The sequence below is a fragment of the Coregonus clupeaformis genome, unplaced genomic scaffold (assembly GCF_020615455.1).
Source record: "Coregonus clupeaformis isolate EN_2021a unplaced genomic scaffold, ASM2061545v1 scaf0145, whole genome shotgun sequence".
Classification (NCBI taxonomy): Eukaryota; Metazoa; Chordata; class Actinopteri; order Salmoniformes; family Salmonidae; genus Coregonus; species Coregonus clupeaformis.
This window is the reverse complement of record NW_025533600.1, coordinates 455,016-470,530: the sequence shown is the minus strand read 5'-3', so window position 1 is coordinate 470,530 and position 15,515 is coordinate 455,016. Positions and strand designations below refer to the sequence as shown.

General features: G+C 43.6%; 2 protein-coding genes across 3 annotated transcripts; one reads left to right on the top strand and one right to left on the bottom strand.

Annotated features, from left to right (window-relative positions):
* Window positions 1-170: 170 nt before the first annotated feature.
* Window positions 171-8,848, bottom strand: LOC121557115 (ras-related C3 botulinum toxin substrate 1-like). 2 transcript variants are annotated; one of them, XM_041870992.2, is made up of 6 exons: window positions 8,482-8,848; window positions 4,768-4,839; window positions 3,278-3,395; window positions 2,965-3,027; window positions 2,175-2,338; window positions 171-1,847 (listed from the first exon to the last, which is right to left on the bottom strand). In XM_041870992.2, the coding sequence occupies exons 1-6, from the start codon at window positions 8,514-8,516 to the stop codon at window positions 1,787-1,789; spliced, it is 513 nt and encodes a 170-aa protein (XP_041726926.1). In that variant the 5' UTR covers window positions 8,517-8,848; the 3' UTR covers window positions 171-1,786. The 2 variants fall into 2 exon arrangements, with proteins under 2 accessions (XP_041726926.1, XP_041726925.1); XM_041870991.2 differs by having other exon boundaries at window positions 2,179-2,338; window positions 8,482-8,843.
* An 800-nt stretch (window positions 8,849-9,648) lies between these two features.
* Window positions 9,649-14,732, top strand: LOC121557101 (small integral membrane protein 10-like protein 2A). Its single transcript, XM_041870970.2, has 2 exons — window positions 9,649-9,995; window positions 13,001-14,732. Exons 1-2 carry the CDS (start codon window positions 9,816-9,818, stop codon window positions 13,019-13,021), a joined length of 201 nt encoding a protein of 66 aa, XP_041726904.1. The 5' UTR covers window positions 9,649-9,815; the 3' UTR covers window positions 13,022-14,732.
* Window positions 14,733-15,515: the final 783 nt, after the last annotated feature.

Sequence of the window (15,515 nt, the reverse complement as noted above, 5' to 3'; positions counted from 1 at the left end):
CCTCAAAGAAGGAAGTACAATAGCATATAAGTCCTTAAAAAAAAAGGCTTAAGAAACACTAATTGAGAAGCTAAGTGCTGTAACAACTGTAAATATGAATACCTCGATTGAGAAGCTTAGTACTGTGACTAAAATATGAATACCTCAAACGTAAAGTAAAATGCGCACGATCTGTTTAATTCAAATTTATTGGCTCTCAAAAAATTTACAAATCGCTTTATCCATAAAACTGAAGGGTCACAACATTGGCTCTGAGTTGGAGCGCAGCTTGATGCCTGGATAACAGTTACGTAATATCTTGTACTTCTGATCTAGTAGTTGAAAGATGTAAAAAAAAATATATAAAATGTATATAGCGATCCTAAATCACGCTTCAGTATATGTTGCACATTTCATGCTATCTGCATTAATTACAAAAGGCTAGACTTGTAGGAAAATTAAAGGTTTATTTGTAGGAGGTAAACAATATAGCATTCATAGTGTTAGTTTAAAAATACAGTGAGTGATGTGTAAATTAACTTCAGTGGAAAAAATTAATGATACAAAATAGCCAATTGAATTCACATGATTATAACCAAAGATGAGTATATACAAACACTACGCCGTTACTGACCGTAGCTTTGTTACCGTTAGAACATTCCTCAGTCATTTAAATGCTCTCTTTGTTACTTCACTTTCCAAGTAGTGGTGGCTACTGTGAATCAAAATGGGCTATTCACAAATAAAATACACAGAAGAAATCGCTGCATGAATGTTCTGATAAATGCCCAAAGACTAATATAAAAGGTGCTTTTATCGCATATCTCGACACCCAAAACAGTCCTCACATCCAATCTTCTCATATAAAGTTGCAAGCTTTGCATTTCTCAGGCAACGATTCGGTTCAGACAGTAGAGGGAGGACACATCAGGAGGGGTTGGGGGAATAAAACATTATTGACTGACAGTTCCAACCGTGCAACGAGGCATGCCAGCTCCCCCATTAAATACTGAAGGATCATGCTTTTTCCAATCGACAAAAAGCACTGTTGGCATAGACCAGCGTTTCCCAAACTTGGTCCTGAGCCTAAGTTGATCACTATTAGTAAAATTAGATTAATGGTACATTAATTTGTATTTGGACCTGAAAATAAAACTAGTGATGCTATTAACTTGGCAAGTTCTGGATTTACATAATGTTATACAGAATGCCCCCCCCAAATAGAATGCCATCTTACCCATGTAACCATTAACTGCAGTGCATCATGCCAAATTATTAGCTGTACTGTTAGGATGTAAATCAAAAAAATGTGCAACACGTTTAGTGTCTGCTGTACAGCTTCTAATATCTGCAGTATGCAGTTTGGCAACGTCACGCTCCGCCTAAAACAACCTCTAAAGACTGTAAACAAACAATATGGACTACGAGTGGAAGAGCAAGAAATACAAAAACATTTAATCATCAGAAGTTTAAATCCATTTTTAGAAGGCCTCTGGAATTTCTTAGACTTCAGTGATGTGTGTGTCTATGCAAAGAAAAGGACTGGGTTCGGATTGTCATCAAAACCCATCTGTATGTTCAGTTTCTTTTAACAAAGGAACAGTTTGTCCCAGTGCTGTACTAGTAGTGAATATATAAAGGAAGGAAAGAATCGGAAGTAAAATGCTTTTGTGTCTGTGTTTTCTGTCTCCCCGCAAGGCGAGTGCCCACGTCCCGACACTTCCTGTCTGCAGGGTTCTAGAGCAGGGAGCACTTCCTCCTCCTCTTCTTGACGGGCGGGGGGCAGAGGACCGCCCGGATGGCCTCGTCAAACACAGTCTTCAGGCCGCGCTGGGTCAGGGCCGAGCACTCCAGGTACTTCACCGCACCTGAGCGACAGGAGAGAGAATGAGGAGACTTACTACTAATGCATGGCTCTGAATGGTGTGCATGTGTGTGTGCTGTCCAAGCAGGAGAGAGAAGCTAGTTACTCTTCACTCACTCCCTTTGAGATATCACTTTCTAAAGCTTTACTCAGAGAGCATGACTACATCCTCAGTAATGCATGAGTACAACCACTTTCTCCTGGTTAAGAAGGTTATCTGCATTCAAAGCATGAATTGTCCCTAACAGTAAACACACTCCCTAAACCTGCCTTCAACTTCATTCACATTCCGTCCATCCATCCATCATTGTCGCTGATGAACACTGAACACGTACCGATCTCTTTGGCCATGGCCAGGCCTTGGGGGTAGGTGATAGGGGTGAGCTTCTTCTCTCTGAGCTTGTCGATGGTGTCCTTGTCGTCCCTCAGATCCAGCTTGGTGCCCACTAGGATGATGGGCGTGTTGGGGCAGTGGTGCCTGACCTCTGGGTACCACTATGAAGAGAGACCACATCGGGAACGTCACTTTCACAGGGTTCCCATTAAATTTGTCATTACAGTTTCCATGACTTTTCAAAAGATGAAACTGATTTTTACTGGTTATATTATCAATCTTATGAAGAATCAATATGGACTGTATTTTCCAAAATGCAGCTCTGAAAAATAGTCCTAGACAATATAAACTCCTGAGTGGCGCAGTGGTCTAAGGTACTGCATCGCAGTGCTAACTGTGCCACTAGAGATCCTGGTTCGAATCCAGGCTCTGTCGCAGCCGGCCGCGACCGGGAGATTCATGGGCGGCGCACAATTGGCCCAGCGTCGTCCAGGGTAGGGGAGGGGAATGGCCGGCAGGGATGTAGCTCAGTTGATAGAGCATGGCGTTTGCAACGCCAGGGTTGTGGGTTTGATTCCCACGGGGGGCCAGTATAAAAAAAAAAAAAAATGTATTCACTAACTGTAAGTCGCTCTGGATAAGAGCGTCTGCTAAATGACTTAAATGTAAAATGTAAATAAATGTGTTTGAACTGAACATCATGTGCTGTGTTGTAGACAAGCTCCTTGTATTGACTTGTTAAGAGCTATGAGGAGTTACGATGAGTTGCTTCAAACAGGGCACCCACCTTGGCACGGACGTTTTCAAACGAGGCAGGACTCACGAGGGAGAAACAGATAAGGAACACATCCTGGAGAGAAAGAGAGAAGGAATAATCTGTCAGTGCCCGTGACAATCACTTCCGTAATCACAGTGTTCCTTACATACAAAGGTGTGCGTTTCCTTATATCTAAAATGTCCTTATTATTCCCCACAGAGATGAGGACTAGGCTATTTTTGACAGACTTTCCCGTAAGTACACAAAGGCTTCATTTCAAACAAAACAATGAGGAAGTTTCAGTTGTTCCCATGGCAACGCATGTCTGGTCTGTCAAACTTACCGTCTGTGGGTAGGAGAGGGGGCGGAGTCTGTCGTAGTCCTCCTGTCCTGCTGTATCCCACAGGCCCAGGTTGACTGGTTTTCCATCCACCATCACATTGGCAGAGTAGTTGTCAAACCTGTAGGGATCAGTCAACAGCTATGTGTGGGTATAGGCTAATAATCAACTTCAGACAACAAAGGAGAGAGAAGTGTATCCTATTCAACTTGATGTGAAAAGCTAAAGAGCGTAGCTGTATGTATCAGACTAACTAGAAATCATATTTCTACAAGGGAATAGAAGAATGTGAAGTAAATGTATAGATATTATTACATAAGCTCTTAATCCTTATTTAAAGGGACAATCAACAAGTGAAACAATAACAAAGCGTCATAAGACTGAGCTATAGATGCAAGGACTGACCATCCAAGATATCAAAATTATAGTTTAAAGCATGTTTTGAGGCTGTACAGCCCTCAAACTCAACTCTGGACCTCAAAGCCCGTTCCACTGCGTTTTTTTTATTGTTCTCCTCTAATTAGGGACCGATTTAGACCTGTGACACCAAGTGGGTGCAATTAATTATCAGGTAGAACAGAAAACCAGCAGGCACCGAACCTCGTGGGGTAAGAGTTGAATACCCCTGCTATACAGTGTTGGTTTACAATTACAATGTTTTCAAACTTTGGAGTAAAACAAGCTTACATTTTGGGTTCTGATGGGGTACAACAGTTAAACTAAGCTCATGGAGCATTTATCTGTTATATTCTTCAAGAATCAATGTGTATATATATCATTCATTTATAAGTCCAAAAATGGATGTAGCAACTGCAGATTTCCCCTTTAACCTTTTCATTTGAATGTTTTACAGTATTTCCTCTTAAGAACAACTGGTTCAAACTGGTGAAAAACTATTGGTAAATCTGACCAGTGACCATCAATAATAAAACCTGGTCACTTATCTAAACTCAGGTGGCATAACCAGTTCATGTCACACATACAGATCAACATAACAAGTTAGTTCCAGGTCTGAGGTCAGATAAGACCTAAAAACCCTTATGGTGATTTACACCTTTGTTTTCCACAGGTATTTCTTCCCCGAAGGGAGTGCACACACCCAACCGAATGTTGATCTGCCGTTCATCTGCCGTTTGTTCGGACCGGTGTGTTTTAGGGACCACCCCGCCGGTGGACGTCTGACTGCCAACATTTCCGTCTGGCACTCTGTTCAGAGATGCTAAGTACTCTTGGCTGGCAAACGCTACCGGTGTGATGCTAAGGCCCTCAGGTTAGCATCCCCAGCTGCCAACAAACATTTTGTCACCAAATCCGATTTGTAGGTTTAGGTGGGGGGCAAAAGACAGCAATGTAGAGATGCCCACCCTGCCTAGCCCGAATAATGGTTGTGGAGACAGACATGGAGAGAAGTAGAGAGGTGTGGTGCTGGGGGTGTCTGGCTCCAGAGGGTTCCCAGGCCATGCCTCCCCGCTGGGGGCTGTAGAGGTACTCACACTGTGGGAATGTACTCTCCAGGGAAGGCATTGGTCGTGTAGCTGATCAGCAGACATGTCTTACCCACAGCTCTGGAAGAGGAGAAGATAACAGCACATGTCAATGTTATGGAACAAATCATAGGCTTGTAGGGGTGGCAGGTAGCTTAGTGGTTAAGAGCGTTGTGGCAGTAACCGAAAGGTCGCTGGTTCTAATCCCTGAGCCGACTAGGTGAAAAATCTGTCAATGTGCCCTTGAGCAAGGCACTTAACCCTAATTGCTCCTGTAAGTCGCTCTGGATAAGAGCGTCTGCTAAAATGTAAATGTTGTATGCCATATGCCAATTTTATAGCATGATGTCAATCCTCTGAAAGAACCAAGCTAAAGACATGGCTATGGTCTATTATAGAGAGCATTGAGGTCCCTACCAAACTTGACTCTGGGTGGATGGACAACACACACTTCAAAAGCTACCTTGAATGATTGTATGCCCTGCAGCCAGGAACTCAGAGACTTGGTTCAATTGAATAAGATTGAGATTCATGCTACCATCAGTCCTGTGTCTGAAGCCATGCAATGCCATCCTCTACACATTAATACATTGACAATCACACATTTCAGAGGATCATCTGCTTTCTTTTATGATCCGAGGTTCAGTAAAACCAACTCATGTCCGTAACTCTTTGAAATGTGGCCTAGTCACTATTTCAAAAGATAGCCGACGAATGGGAGTGAACAGTTATATTACCTCCTTAAATCAAAGAATAGAACAGTTCAGCCGTGGTTCCATCTATGACGTGTGGGCTTTAATTTCTCCTGCTGCCTGCAATATCCACCACACCCAGACCAGAGGATGCATACTCTGTAGTGTACACCCTCCCTCCCTCCTACACATTATGAGTGGAGTGCCCAAACAGATCGGATGCTATATGTAGATAAGAGCACCCTCCCACCACATAATTTAGGACCAGAAGTCCTTCTTTGACTACATGACCTGACCAGGAAAAACAAAACCACTACTTGGGCCTGTCTGGAGTTTTTTTTCTGATACGGTCATCCAAAAGTGCACAGTTATTTGAGTGGCTAACTACCAGCCAGGTGAGGAACAGGTTTGACCAAGCACCACTAGGGTAACTGAAATATGTTTGTTACTTAATTGTTGGGTAATACCTACCTACCAACCACTAGCAAAGGCTTTGTATCGACCTGGTTGGCAAACAGAGGTCGGTGAAGTGCAGTGAGTCAACATGTCTTATTACCATGCTCACACCTAAATGTTTGACCGGAGGCCATTTAACTTAGTTGGGAACTGCAAACATCAAGGAGTTATTCAGTCTAGATTAAATACTCCCTATGATCCAGACATTCATATTTGTATATAGAGTGAGTCAGTCCACCGGTCATGTTCTGGGATAGTTGAATGCATTCAGTTGCGCAACTGACTAGGTATCCCCTTTCCCTCTCTTTACTTCACACCTGGGACATTTTTCTACGGAAACATTAGCTTGCTGGCAATGATGATGAATACCGGTTAACTGTTTTCACAATTTAGATTCAATGAAATGACCAAGTAAACGATGACAGAAATAAAATGGAGACAAGGTTTACTTGAGCCAAAAAATATATAAAAGCTTGAAATACAGCTTGCCAAGTACCTCAACTCATCCACGGAGTTGAACGCAGACTAGAGTTTTTTAAATGCATTTCAGCCCTGCCACAAAAGGACCAGCTGACATCATGTCAGTGATTCTCTCGTTAACACAGGTGAGAGTGTTGACGAGGACAAGGCTGGAGATCACTCTGTCATGCTGATTGAGTTAGAATAACAGACTGGAAGCTTTAAAAGGAGGGTGGTGCTTGAAATAATTGTTCTTCCTCTTAACCATGGTTACCTGCAAGGAAACACGTGCCGTCATCATTGCTTTGCACAAAAAGGGCTTCACAGGCAAGGATATTGCTGCTAGCAAGATTGCTCCTAAATCAACCATTTATTGGATCATCAAGAACTTCAAGGAGAGAGGTTCAACTGTTGTGAAGAAGGCTTCAGGGCACCCAAGAAAGTCCAGCAAGTGCCAGGACCGTCTCCTAAAGTTGATTCAGCTGCGGGATCGGGGCACCACCAGTGCAGAGCTTGCTCAGGAATGGCAGCAGGCAGGTGTGAGTGCATCTGCACGCACAGTGAGGCGAAGACTTTTGGAGGATGGCCTGGTGTCAAGAAGGGCAGCGAGGAAGCCACTTCTCTCCAGGAAAAACATCCGGGACAGACTGATATTCTGCAAAAGGTACAGGGATTGGACTGCTGAGGACTGGGGCAAAGTCATTTTCTCTGATGAATCCCCTTTCCGATTGTTTGGGGCATCCGGAAAAAAGCTTGTCCGGAGAAGACACGGTGAGCACTACCATCAGTCCTGTGTCATGCCAACAGTAAACCATCCTGAGACCATTCATGTGTGGGGTTGCTTCTCAGCCAAGGGAGTGGGCTCACTCACAATTTTGCCTAAGAACACAGCCATGAATAAAGAATGGTACCAACACATCCTCCGAGAGCAACTTCTCCCAACCATCCAATAATAGTTTGATGACGAACAATGCCTTTTCCAGCATGATGGAGCACCTTGCCATAAGGCAAAAGTGATAACTAAGTGGCTCTGGGAACAAAACATCAAAATGTTGGGTCCATGGCCAGGAAACTCCCCAAACCTTAATCCCATTGAGAACTTGTGGTTAATCCTCAAGAGGCGGGTGGACAAACAAAAACCCACAAATTCTGACAAACTCCAAGCATTGATAATGCAAGAATGGGCTGCCATCAGTCAGGATGTGGCCCAGAAGTTAATTGACAGCATGCCAGGGCGGATTGCAGAGGTCTTGAAAAAGAAGGGTCAACACTGCAAATATTGACTCTTTGCATAACCTTAATGTAATTGTCAATAAAAGCCTTTGACACTTATGGAATGCTTGTAATTATACTTCAGTATACCATAGTAACATCTGACAAAAATATCTAAAAACACTGAAGCAGCAAACTTTGTGAAGACCAATACTTGTGTCATTCTCCAAACTTTTGACCACGACTGTATTTGATTAACGTTTTATAAAAAGTATGATTTCAGCAAACAAAGAAAGGCCTGCAACAAAAGAGGACAAACACAGGTAAACGGTAAGGGTTTAATAATTTAACAAATGAAAGTATCGACGCATAGCAACTAGTGATGGGGGAAAAATCGATAGTTACATATCGCAATATAATTTATAATTGACTTCAAGTATCGATTTGTAAAAAACATAAAATAATAATTGGTAGCGTGGAGGAGTTGAGATACTTGGCTAGAATAGACATGTTTCAGCATCTGAATGTACACAACTATGGCAGAGAAGTGTCAGTGATTTGATTTATAAAGTTAGCACACCCACTTAATTTAGTCCCATTGATGATAAATCCAAACAATGAGGCATGCACAACAAATTAGGGAACCAGCTGATTTGCACAAATAACAATTGTGAGAATAACCATGTATTTGCTTGCCTAATGTTGTATTGTCATTGCTGAATTTGTTAATTTGGTAGTTAGTTACCTTTAGCTAACTTTTCACCTAGCTAACTAGCTACTAACAAGTTAACACATTCGCTAGCAAGCTATATAATTTATTTATTGACATCCACACCAAAGATAGATAGCTACTTAGCTAATGTTACATCATGTATTTAAACTTAGTAAACGTTCATAAACTTACCCGTCCCCAACCACGACACACTTTATGGCCTGCATTGTTCTGGACCGTACTACCAGACTGGTCCAGATGCGTCGCTCAGACCGTTTACTAGGTTGGGTGCTAGCTAGCTTAGCTACCCACTCTTTTGTCTGAACTTGTTCAAACTTGAAATGTCTGGAATTATTTGGTCAAAGTAAGACTGATTGGCAAGGTTAGTGTGTGTCTTGTCCAAAGTGTCCGAGAAGATATCCGTAACTTCAATGTAACTTTGTTTTGAAGTGATCTTCCTACATTCCCATGCTTTCTCAACTGGAAGTTTTGGAGCAAACAGCTGCTATCACCCATTGAGGAAAAAAACCAAGAGGGAGAACTATCCGTTCACCGAGTCCCTTCCGGTTGCTGTAGACGCCCACGCACTGATTGAAATCACTGATGTGCAGTAGTTTAATCCTAAAACCAAAGACAGTACATTGTGATAAAACGAAGGAAGCATCAAATAAAGAAAAGGGATATGAACGTGTATCTTTCACACAACATATATCCAATTATTTGGAAGTAAATTAGCCGTTTGAAAAAGTGTCTGAGTACCAAAATACACATTTGAGAAGTGTGAACAACTTTTTCAGGTAGTGTGGAGTTATTTACATTTATGTCATTTAGCAGACACTCTTATCCAGAGCGACTTACAGTTAGTGAGTGCATACATTTTTATTTTTCATACTGGCCCCCCGTGGGAATCGAACCCACAACCCTGGCGTCGCAAACGCCATGCTCTACCAACTGAGCTACATCCCTGCCGGCCATTCCCTCCCCTACCCTGGACCAGTTGTGCGCCGCCCCATGGGTCTCCCGGTCGCGGCCGTCTACGACAGAGCCTGGATTCGAACCAAGATCTCTAGAGGCACAGCTAGCACTGCGATGCAGTGCCTTAGACCACTGTGCCAATCGGGAAATAATCAGAAAATTATAGGCTGACATCATGATGTTGATATACGGTATGGTATGCAAAGGTATCTGGTATACTTAGTAATCAGAACAGTATTAGAGAGACTAGTTTATCCAAATTATTATAGTCTCTGAAAAATAACTGATTATTTACGGACACCTTAGACTGTTACACCATGATGACGTTACCAGATATCATTGCATTGCAACTTCCGTGAGTCACACTGTTAATGTTCCGTTTGACCAAAACGGGAAAATAACGGTGGAATTCTCGGTTGGGGAGTACCTCGTCAAAAGACGAATGTTATAAACTCCAGACAACGATGGCAATATGCACTGTTGTATCTTCTTAACTAGTAAATAAGCTAGTTTTAATTCCGGGGGATAATCGCTGTGGCAGACATTGTTTTATGGCGGGTCTGTCTTATTTAGTGTTCCGTTTTTCGGGGTCCGCTGGTCGGACTTACGGGGTGTTTTCAAAAGGGTTGACGAGGACTTTGTTGATATTTTTTGATCTCGCTTGGCGACTGCGAATCAGATTCCCATACCTCTACCTCATCGCTTCGATGATGTTCAATGTGCGATTACAGGTAAACATATTCCTGGTTTAGGTGCACACAGTTTGCTTGAGCGAACATCTTATCTCATCTTCGCTGATTGACTGAGCTAGCTATAACTAACTTAGCTGCTAGCTCGCTTGCTAGATAACGTTTGTTAACTCGACAGCTAAATAAAAAATAAAGGTAATTTGCTAGTTTGCTAGCTAGTCTAAGAAGCCACAGCATAAGGTTTGGCAATGCAAATCAAGTTTGAAGTACAGTATCATCACCTTAAAGGAGGCAGATTTAGAAAGCCACTGCCCACTTCAAATCAAATCAAATGTTATTGGCCACATGCGCCGAATACAACAGGTGCAGACATTACAGTGAAATGCTTACTTACAGCCCTTAACCAACAGTGCATCTATTTTTAACAAAAAAGTAAAAATAAAACAACAACAAAAAAAGTGTTGAGAAAAAAAGAGCAGAAGTAAAATAAAATAACAGTAGGGAGGCTATATATACAGGGGGGTACCGGTGTAGAGTCAATGTGCGGGGGCACCGGCTAGTTGAGGTAGTTGAAGTAATATGTACATGTGGGCAGAGTTAAAGTGACTATGCATAAATAATTAACAGAGTAGCAGCAGCGTAAAAGGATGGGGTGGGGGGGCAGTGCAAATAGTCCGGGTAGCCATGATTAGCTGTTCAGGAGTCTTATGGCTTGGGGGTAGAAGCTGTTGAGAAGTCTTTTGGACCTAGACTTGGCACTCCGGTACCGCTTGCCGTGCGGTAGCAGAGAGAACAGTCTATGACTAGGGTGGCTGGAGTCTTTGACAATTTTGAGGGCTTTCCTCTGACACCGCCTGGTATAGAGGTCCTGGATGGCAGGAAGCTTGGCCCCAGTGATGTACTGGGCCGTACGCACTACCCTCTGTAGTGCCTTGCGGTCGGAGGCCAAGCAGTTGCCATACCAGGCGGTGATGCAACCAGTCAGGATGCTCTCGATGGTGCAGCTGTATACTTTTTTGAGGATCTGAGGACCCATGCCAAATCTTTTCAGTCTCCTGAGGGGGAATAGGCTTTGTCGTGCCCTCTTCACGACTGTCTTGGTGTGTTTGGACCATGATAGTTTGTTGGTGATGTGGACACCAAGGAACTTGAACCTCTCAACCTGTTCCACTACATCCCCGTCGATGAGAATGGGGGCATGCTCAGTCCTCTTTTTTTTCCTGTAGTCCACAATCATCTCCTTTGTCTTGGTCACGTTGAGGGAGAGGTTGTTGTCCTGGCACCACACGGCCAGGTCTCTGACCTCCTCCCTATTGGCTGTCTCATCGTTGTCGGTGATCAGGCCTACCACTGTTGTGTCGTCGGCAAACTTAATGATGGTGTTGGAGTCGTGCCTGGCCATGCAGTCATGGGTGAACAGGGAGTACAGGAGGGGACTGAGCACGCACCCCTGAGGGGCCCCCGTGTTGAGGATCAGTGTGGCAGATGTGTTGTTACCTACCCTTACCACTTGGGGGCGCCTGTCAGGAAGTCCAGGATCCAGTTGCAGAGGGAGGTGTTTAGTCCCAGGATCCTTAGCTTAGTGATGAGCTTTGAGGGCACTATGGTGTTGAATGCTGAGCTGTAGTCAATGAATAGCATTCTCACGTAGGTGTTCCTCTTGTCCAGGTGGGAAAGGGCAGTGTGGAGTGCAATAGAGATTGCATCATCTGTGGATCTGTTGGGGCGGTATGCAAATTGGAGTGGGTCTAGGGTTTGTGGGATAATGCTGTTGATGTGAGCCATGACCAGCCTTTCGAAGCACTTCATGGCTACAGATGTCAGTGCTACGGGTCGGTAGTCATTTAGGCAGGTTATCTTAGAGTCCTTGGGCACGGGGACTATGGTGGTCTGCTTGAAACATGTTGGTATTACAGACTCAGTCAGGGACATGTTGAAAATGTCAGTGAAGACACTTGCCAGTTGGTCAGCACATGCTCGGAGTACACGTCCTGGTAATCCGTCTGGCCCTGCGGCCTTGTGAATGTTGACCTGCTTAAAAGTCTTACTCACATCGGCTACGGAGAGCGTGATCACATAGTCATCCGGAACAGCTGGTGCTCTCATGCATGCTTCAGTGTTGCATGCCTCGAAGCGAGCATAGAAGTGGTTTAGCTCGTCTGGGAGTCTTGTGTCACTGGGCAGCTCGCGGCTGTGCTTCCCTTTGTAGTCTGTAATAGTTTTCAAGCCCTGCCACATCCGACGAGCGTCAGAGCCAGTGTAGTACGATTCAATCTTAGTCCTGTATTGACTCTTTGCCTGTTTGATGGTTCTTCGGAGGGCATAGCAGGATTTCTTATAAGCGTCCGGGTTAGAGTCCCGCTCCTTGAAAGCGGCAGCTCTACCCTTTAGCTCAGTGCGGATGTTTCCTGTAATCCATGGCTTCTGGTTGGGGTATGTACGTACGGTCACTGTGGGGACGACATCATCGATGCACTTATTGATGAAGCCAGTGACTGATGTGGTGTACTCCTCAATGCTATCTGAAGAATCCCGGAACATGTTCCAGTCTGTGCTAGCAAAACAGTCCTGTAGCTTAGCATCTGTGTCATCTGACCACTTTTTTATTAACCGAGTCACTGGTGCTTCCTGCTTTAGTTTTTGCTTATAAGCAGGAATCAGGAGGATAGAGTTATGGTCAGATTTGCCAAATGGAGGGCGAGGGAGAGCTTTGTATGCGTCTCTGTGGGTGGAGTAAAGGTGGTCTAGAGTTTTTTTTCCTCTGGTTGCACATTTAACATGCTGGTAGAAATTAGGTACAACGGATTTAAGTTTCCTTGCATTAAAGTCCCCGGCCACTAGGAGCGCTGCATCTGGATGAGCGTTTTCCTGTTGATTTATGGCCTTATACAGCTCATTCAATGCCATCTTTAATGCCAGCATTGGTCCACTTTGACACATCATGCTTGGTTGAGTGTCATTTCTTGTTTTCATACATTTACCAATGTCAGATTTACAAATTTAGCTAATTGTCTTTACCAATGTGTTTGTTATTTTCCTATTTGCAGGTCCATATCGAGATTCACTGAGTGAGTTACAACTGCCACAATTGAGGACCCAACACCCCTGACTCTGCTCATTAGTGTGCATCATCAGTCAGAACTTCCCAAAGAGACACCCTGCAGACCTCACACAATCAACAATGTGGAAGAGGGCACCAGAATCAGGAGCCAGTACACAACAGTTGTCTCAGCCACCCCTTGTCATAGGAACCCAGCGCCTTTGCTTGGGAAGGACACCATGATGATGTCATTAACAATGGCCGCCGGGGTGTGCAGAGATCTGTGAGGCTATATTGGGATACATCTCTCACAGCCACTCGCCAGCAAAGATTCTTGAGCCACCCATCTGGTCAGAGGAGACATCGGGAAGGATGACCAGTGGAATACGACACTGCCTTTTTGTCGCAGACCATAAGGAGGACTGAGAAACGGAAATGATGATGACAATGGAATTAATGTTTTTGGAACCTTTGTCTTGTTTCTTCTTCCTCTTAGAGTTATGTTTGAGGTGTTCATCAGTGCTCATCTGTAGTCGTCTCTGAAGGGAAAACTGGAACCTTGTCATATAGTTCCTCTCATATTGAAACATAAGTATCCACTAGCTTACATCTCCACCGCATGACATAAACCAGTGCATGTTTTTTGTTCTCAGTGGTTTGGGCATTTATTTTAGCGGTTTTGGAAAAGTGTGTTTGCCAATGGAAGGACGGTGAAGTGAGTTGGACAGAGGAAGAGGAGAAATGTCAGTGTAGGTCAGCAGGGCTATTGTTACAACCTTTCAGTGTGGGAACGGTCACCAATCAGTGTTGGAACGGTCACTTTTCGGTGTGGGAACGGTCATCTTTCAGTGTGAGAACGGTCACCTTTCAGTGTGGGAACGGTCACCTTTCAGTGTGGGAACGTCCCCTTTCAGTGTGGGAACGGTCCCCTTTCAGTGTGGGAACGGTCCCCTTTCAGTGTAGGAACGGTCCCCTTTCAGTGTAGGAACAGTCTCCTTTCAGTGTGGGTACGGTCACCTATCAGTGTTGGAACGGTCTCCTTTCAGTGTGGGAACGGTCATCTTTCAGTGTGAGAACGGTCACCTTTCAGTGTGGGAACGGTCATCTTTCAGTGTGAGAACGGTCACCTTTCAGTGTGGGAACGGTCACCTTTCAGTGTGGGAACGGTCACCTTTCAGTGTGGGAACGGTCACCTTTCAGTGTGGGAACGGTCCCCTTTCAGTGTGGGAACGCTCCCCTTTCAGTGTGGGAACGCTCCCCTTTCAGTGTAGGAACGGTCCCCTTTCAGTGTAGGAACAGTCTCCTTTCAGTGTGGGTACGGTCACCTTTCAGTGTGGGAATGGTCACCTTTCAGTGGGTACGGTCACCTTTCAGTTATAGAAATAGCAAGGTGCTTGTTGTGTAATGTAATCTATCCTTAGTGTCACAACTCCTCACAATTATTTAGAATGGAATTTTGCAGTGTAGGTGTAATGCAAAGAGTAAGGATCCAGGAAAGGAATGACTGCATGACACACACTTGTGTCACCGACTTGTCTGTATCGGTCATTGGCGCTAACGAGGTGGCATTTTAGGTTTGAAATAAATGGTTTATGATTTTGTCTTTGGTATGTACTCATCCTTATTTCTCAGTAAAGCATTTGTGGGTTTTGTCATTTCTTATAGTCACTTAATTAAAAGGGTAAGGAATGTAATATGTTTGTACCTCCTTGGAAACAATAAATTATTAAACAATTGACTATTTCTGTCATTTTATATTCTATTGAAATTACTATTAGGCTATAATCTTCATCTTGCATCCATACCCTAAAGACTAACCTCTGCCCTCTACCCTTATACACCCTCATGGTAATGTTTACTTAAGTGGGATCTATAGTAAGGATTTTAGTGTTAAATCTGTTATTTAACCCATATATTTCATCCAATCTATTATTAGAGGGTGACCAGAGGGCATAGCAGAGATACCATTTCAAAGGAGAACAGTGTGACTATTGACGTCATTCATTCATCCACCCAAGATGGATTACATAGCCCACAGATGATTTACAATGTGGATCAATTCATTTAATTAAATGTGGGTTTCAGATCAATTTAATTTCAGTCAATTCAACATATCACCTTATGGGTGAAGCAGGATATTGTCTCTGCAATCAAGATGATCCATTGGTAAAGCTGGAGCTGATCTGTTAAAGATTGTCTTAGAAAAATATTGTAAGGGAGTGAACGTTATTTATAATAAGGGTTACATGGAGAAAATCAGACCTCTGAAATTAAAATGGTTCGCCCTCCAGCAAAATATATTTTACCTAAACCCTCCCTGAATGCTTGAAAAAAACTAACAAGTGACCCTCTATACCCCAAATAATAATTTAAACATGAAGTGAATAGCAGAGAACATGTCTACCGTTTACCCTCACTTCTTGGACAGACCAGAACCTTAGATATGCAGTTTTAGAAACTGTTCTTCGTCCTGTAAGCAATGGCATTGAGGAGTATAACACCTCAGTCATCGGCTTCATCAA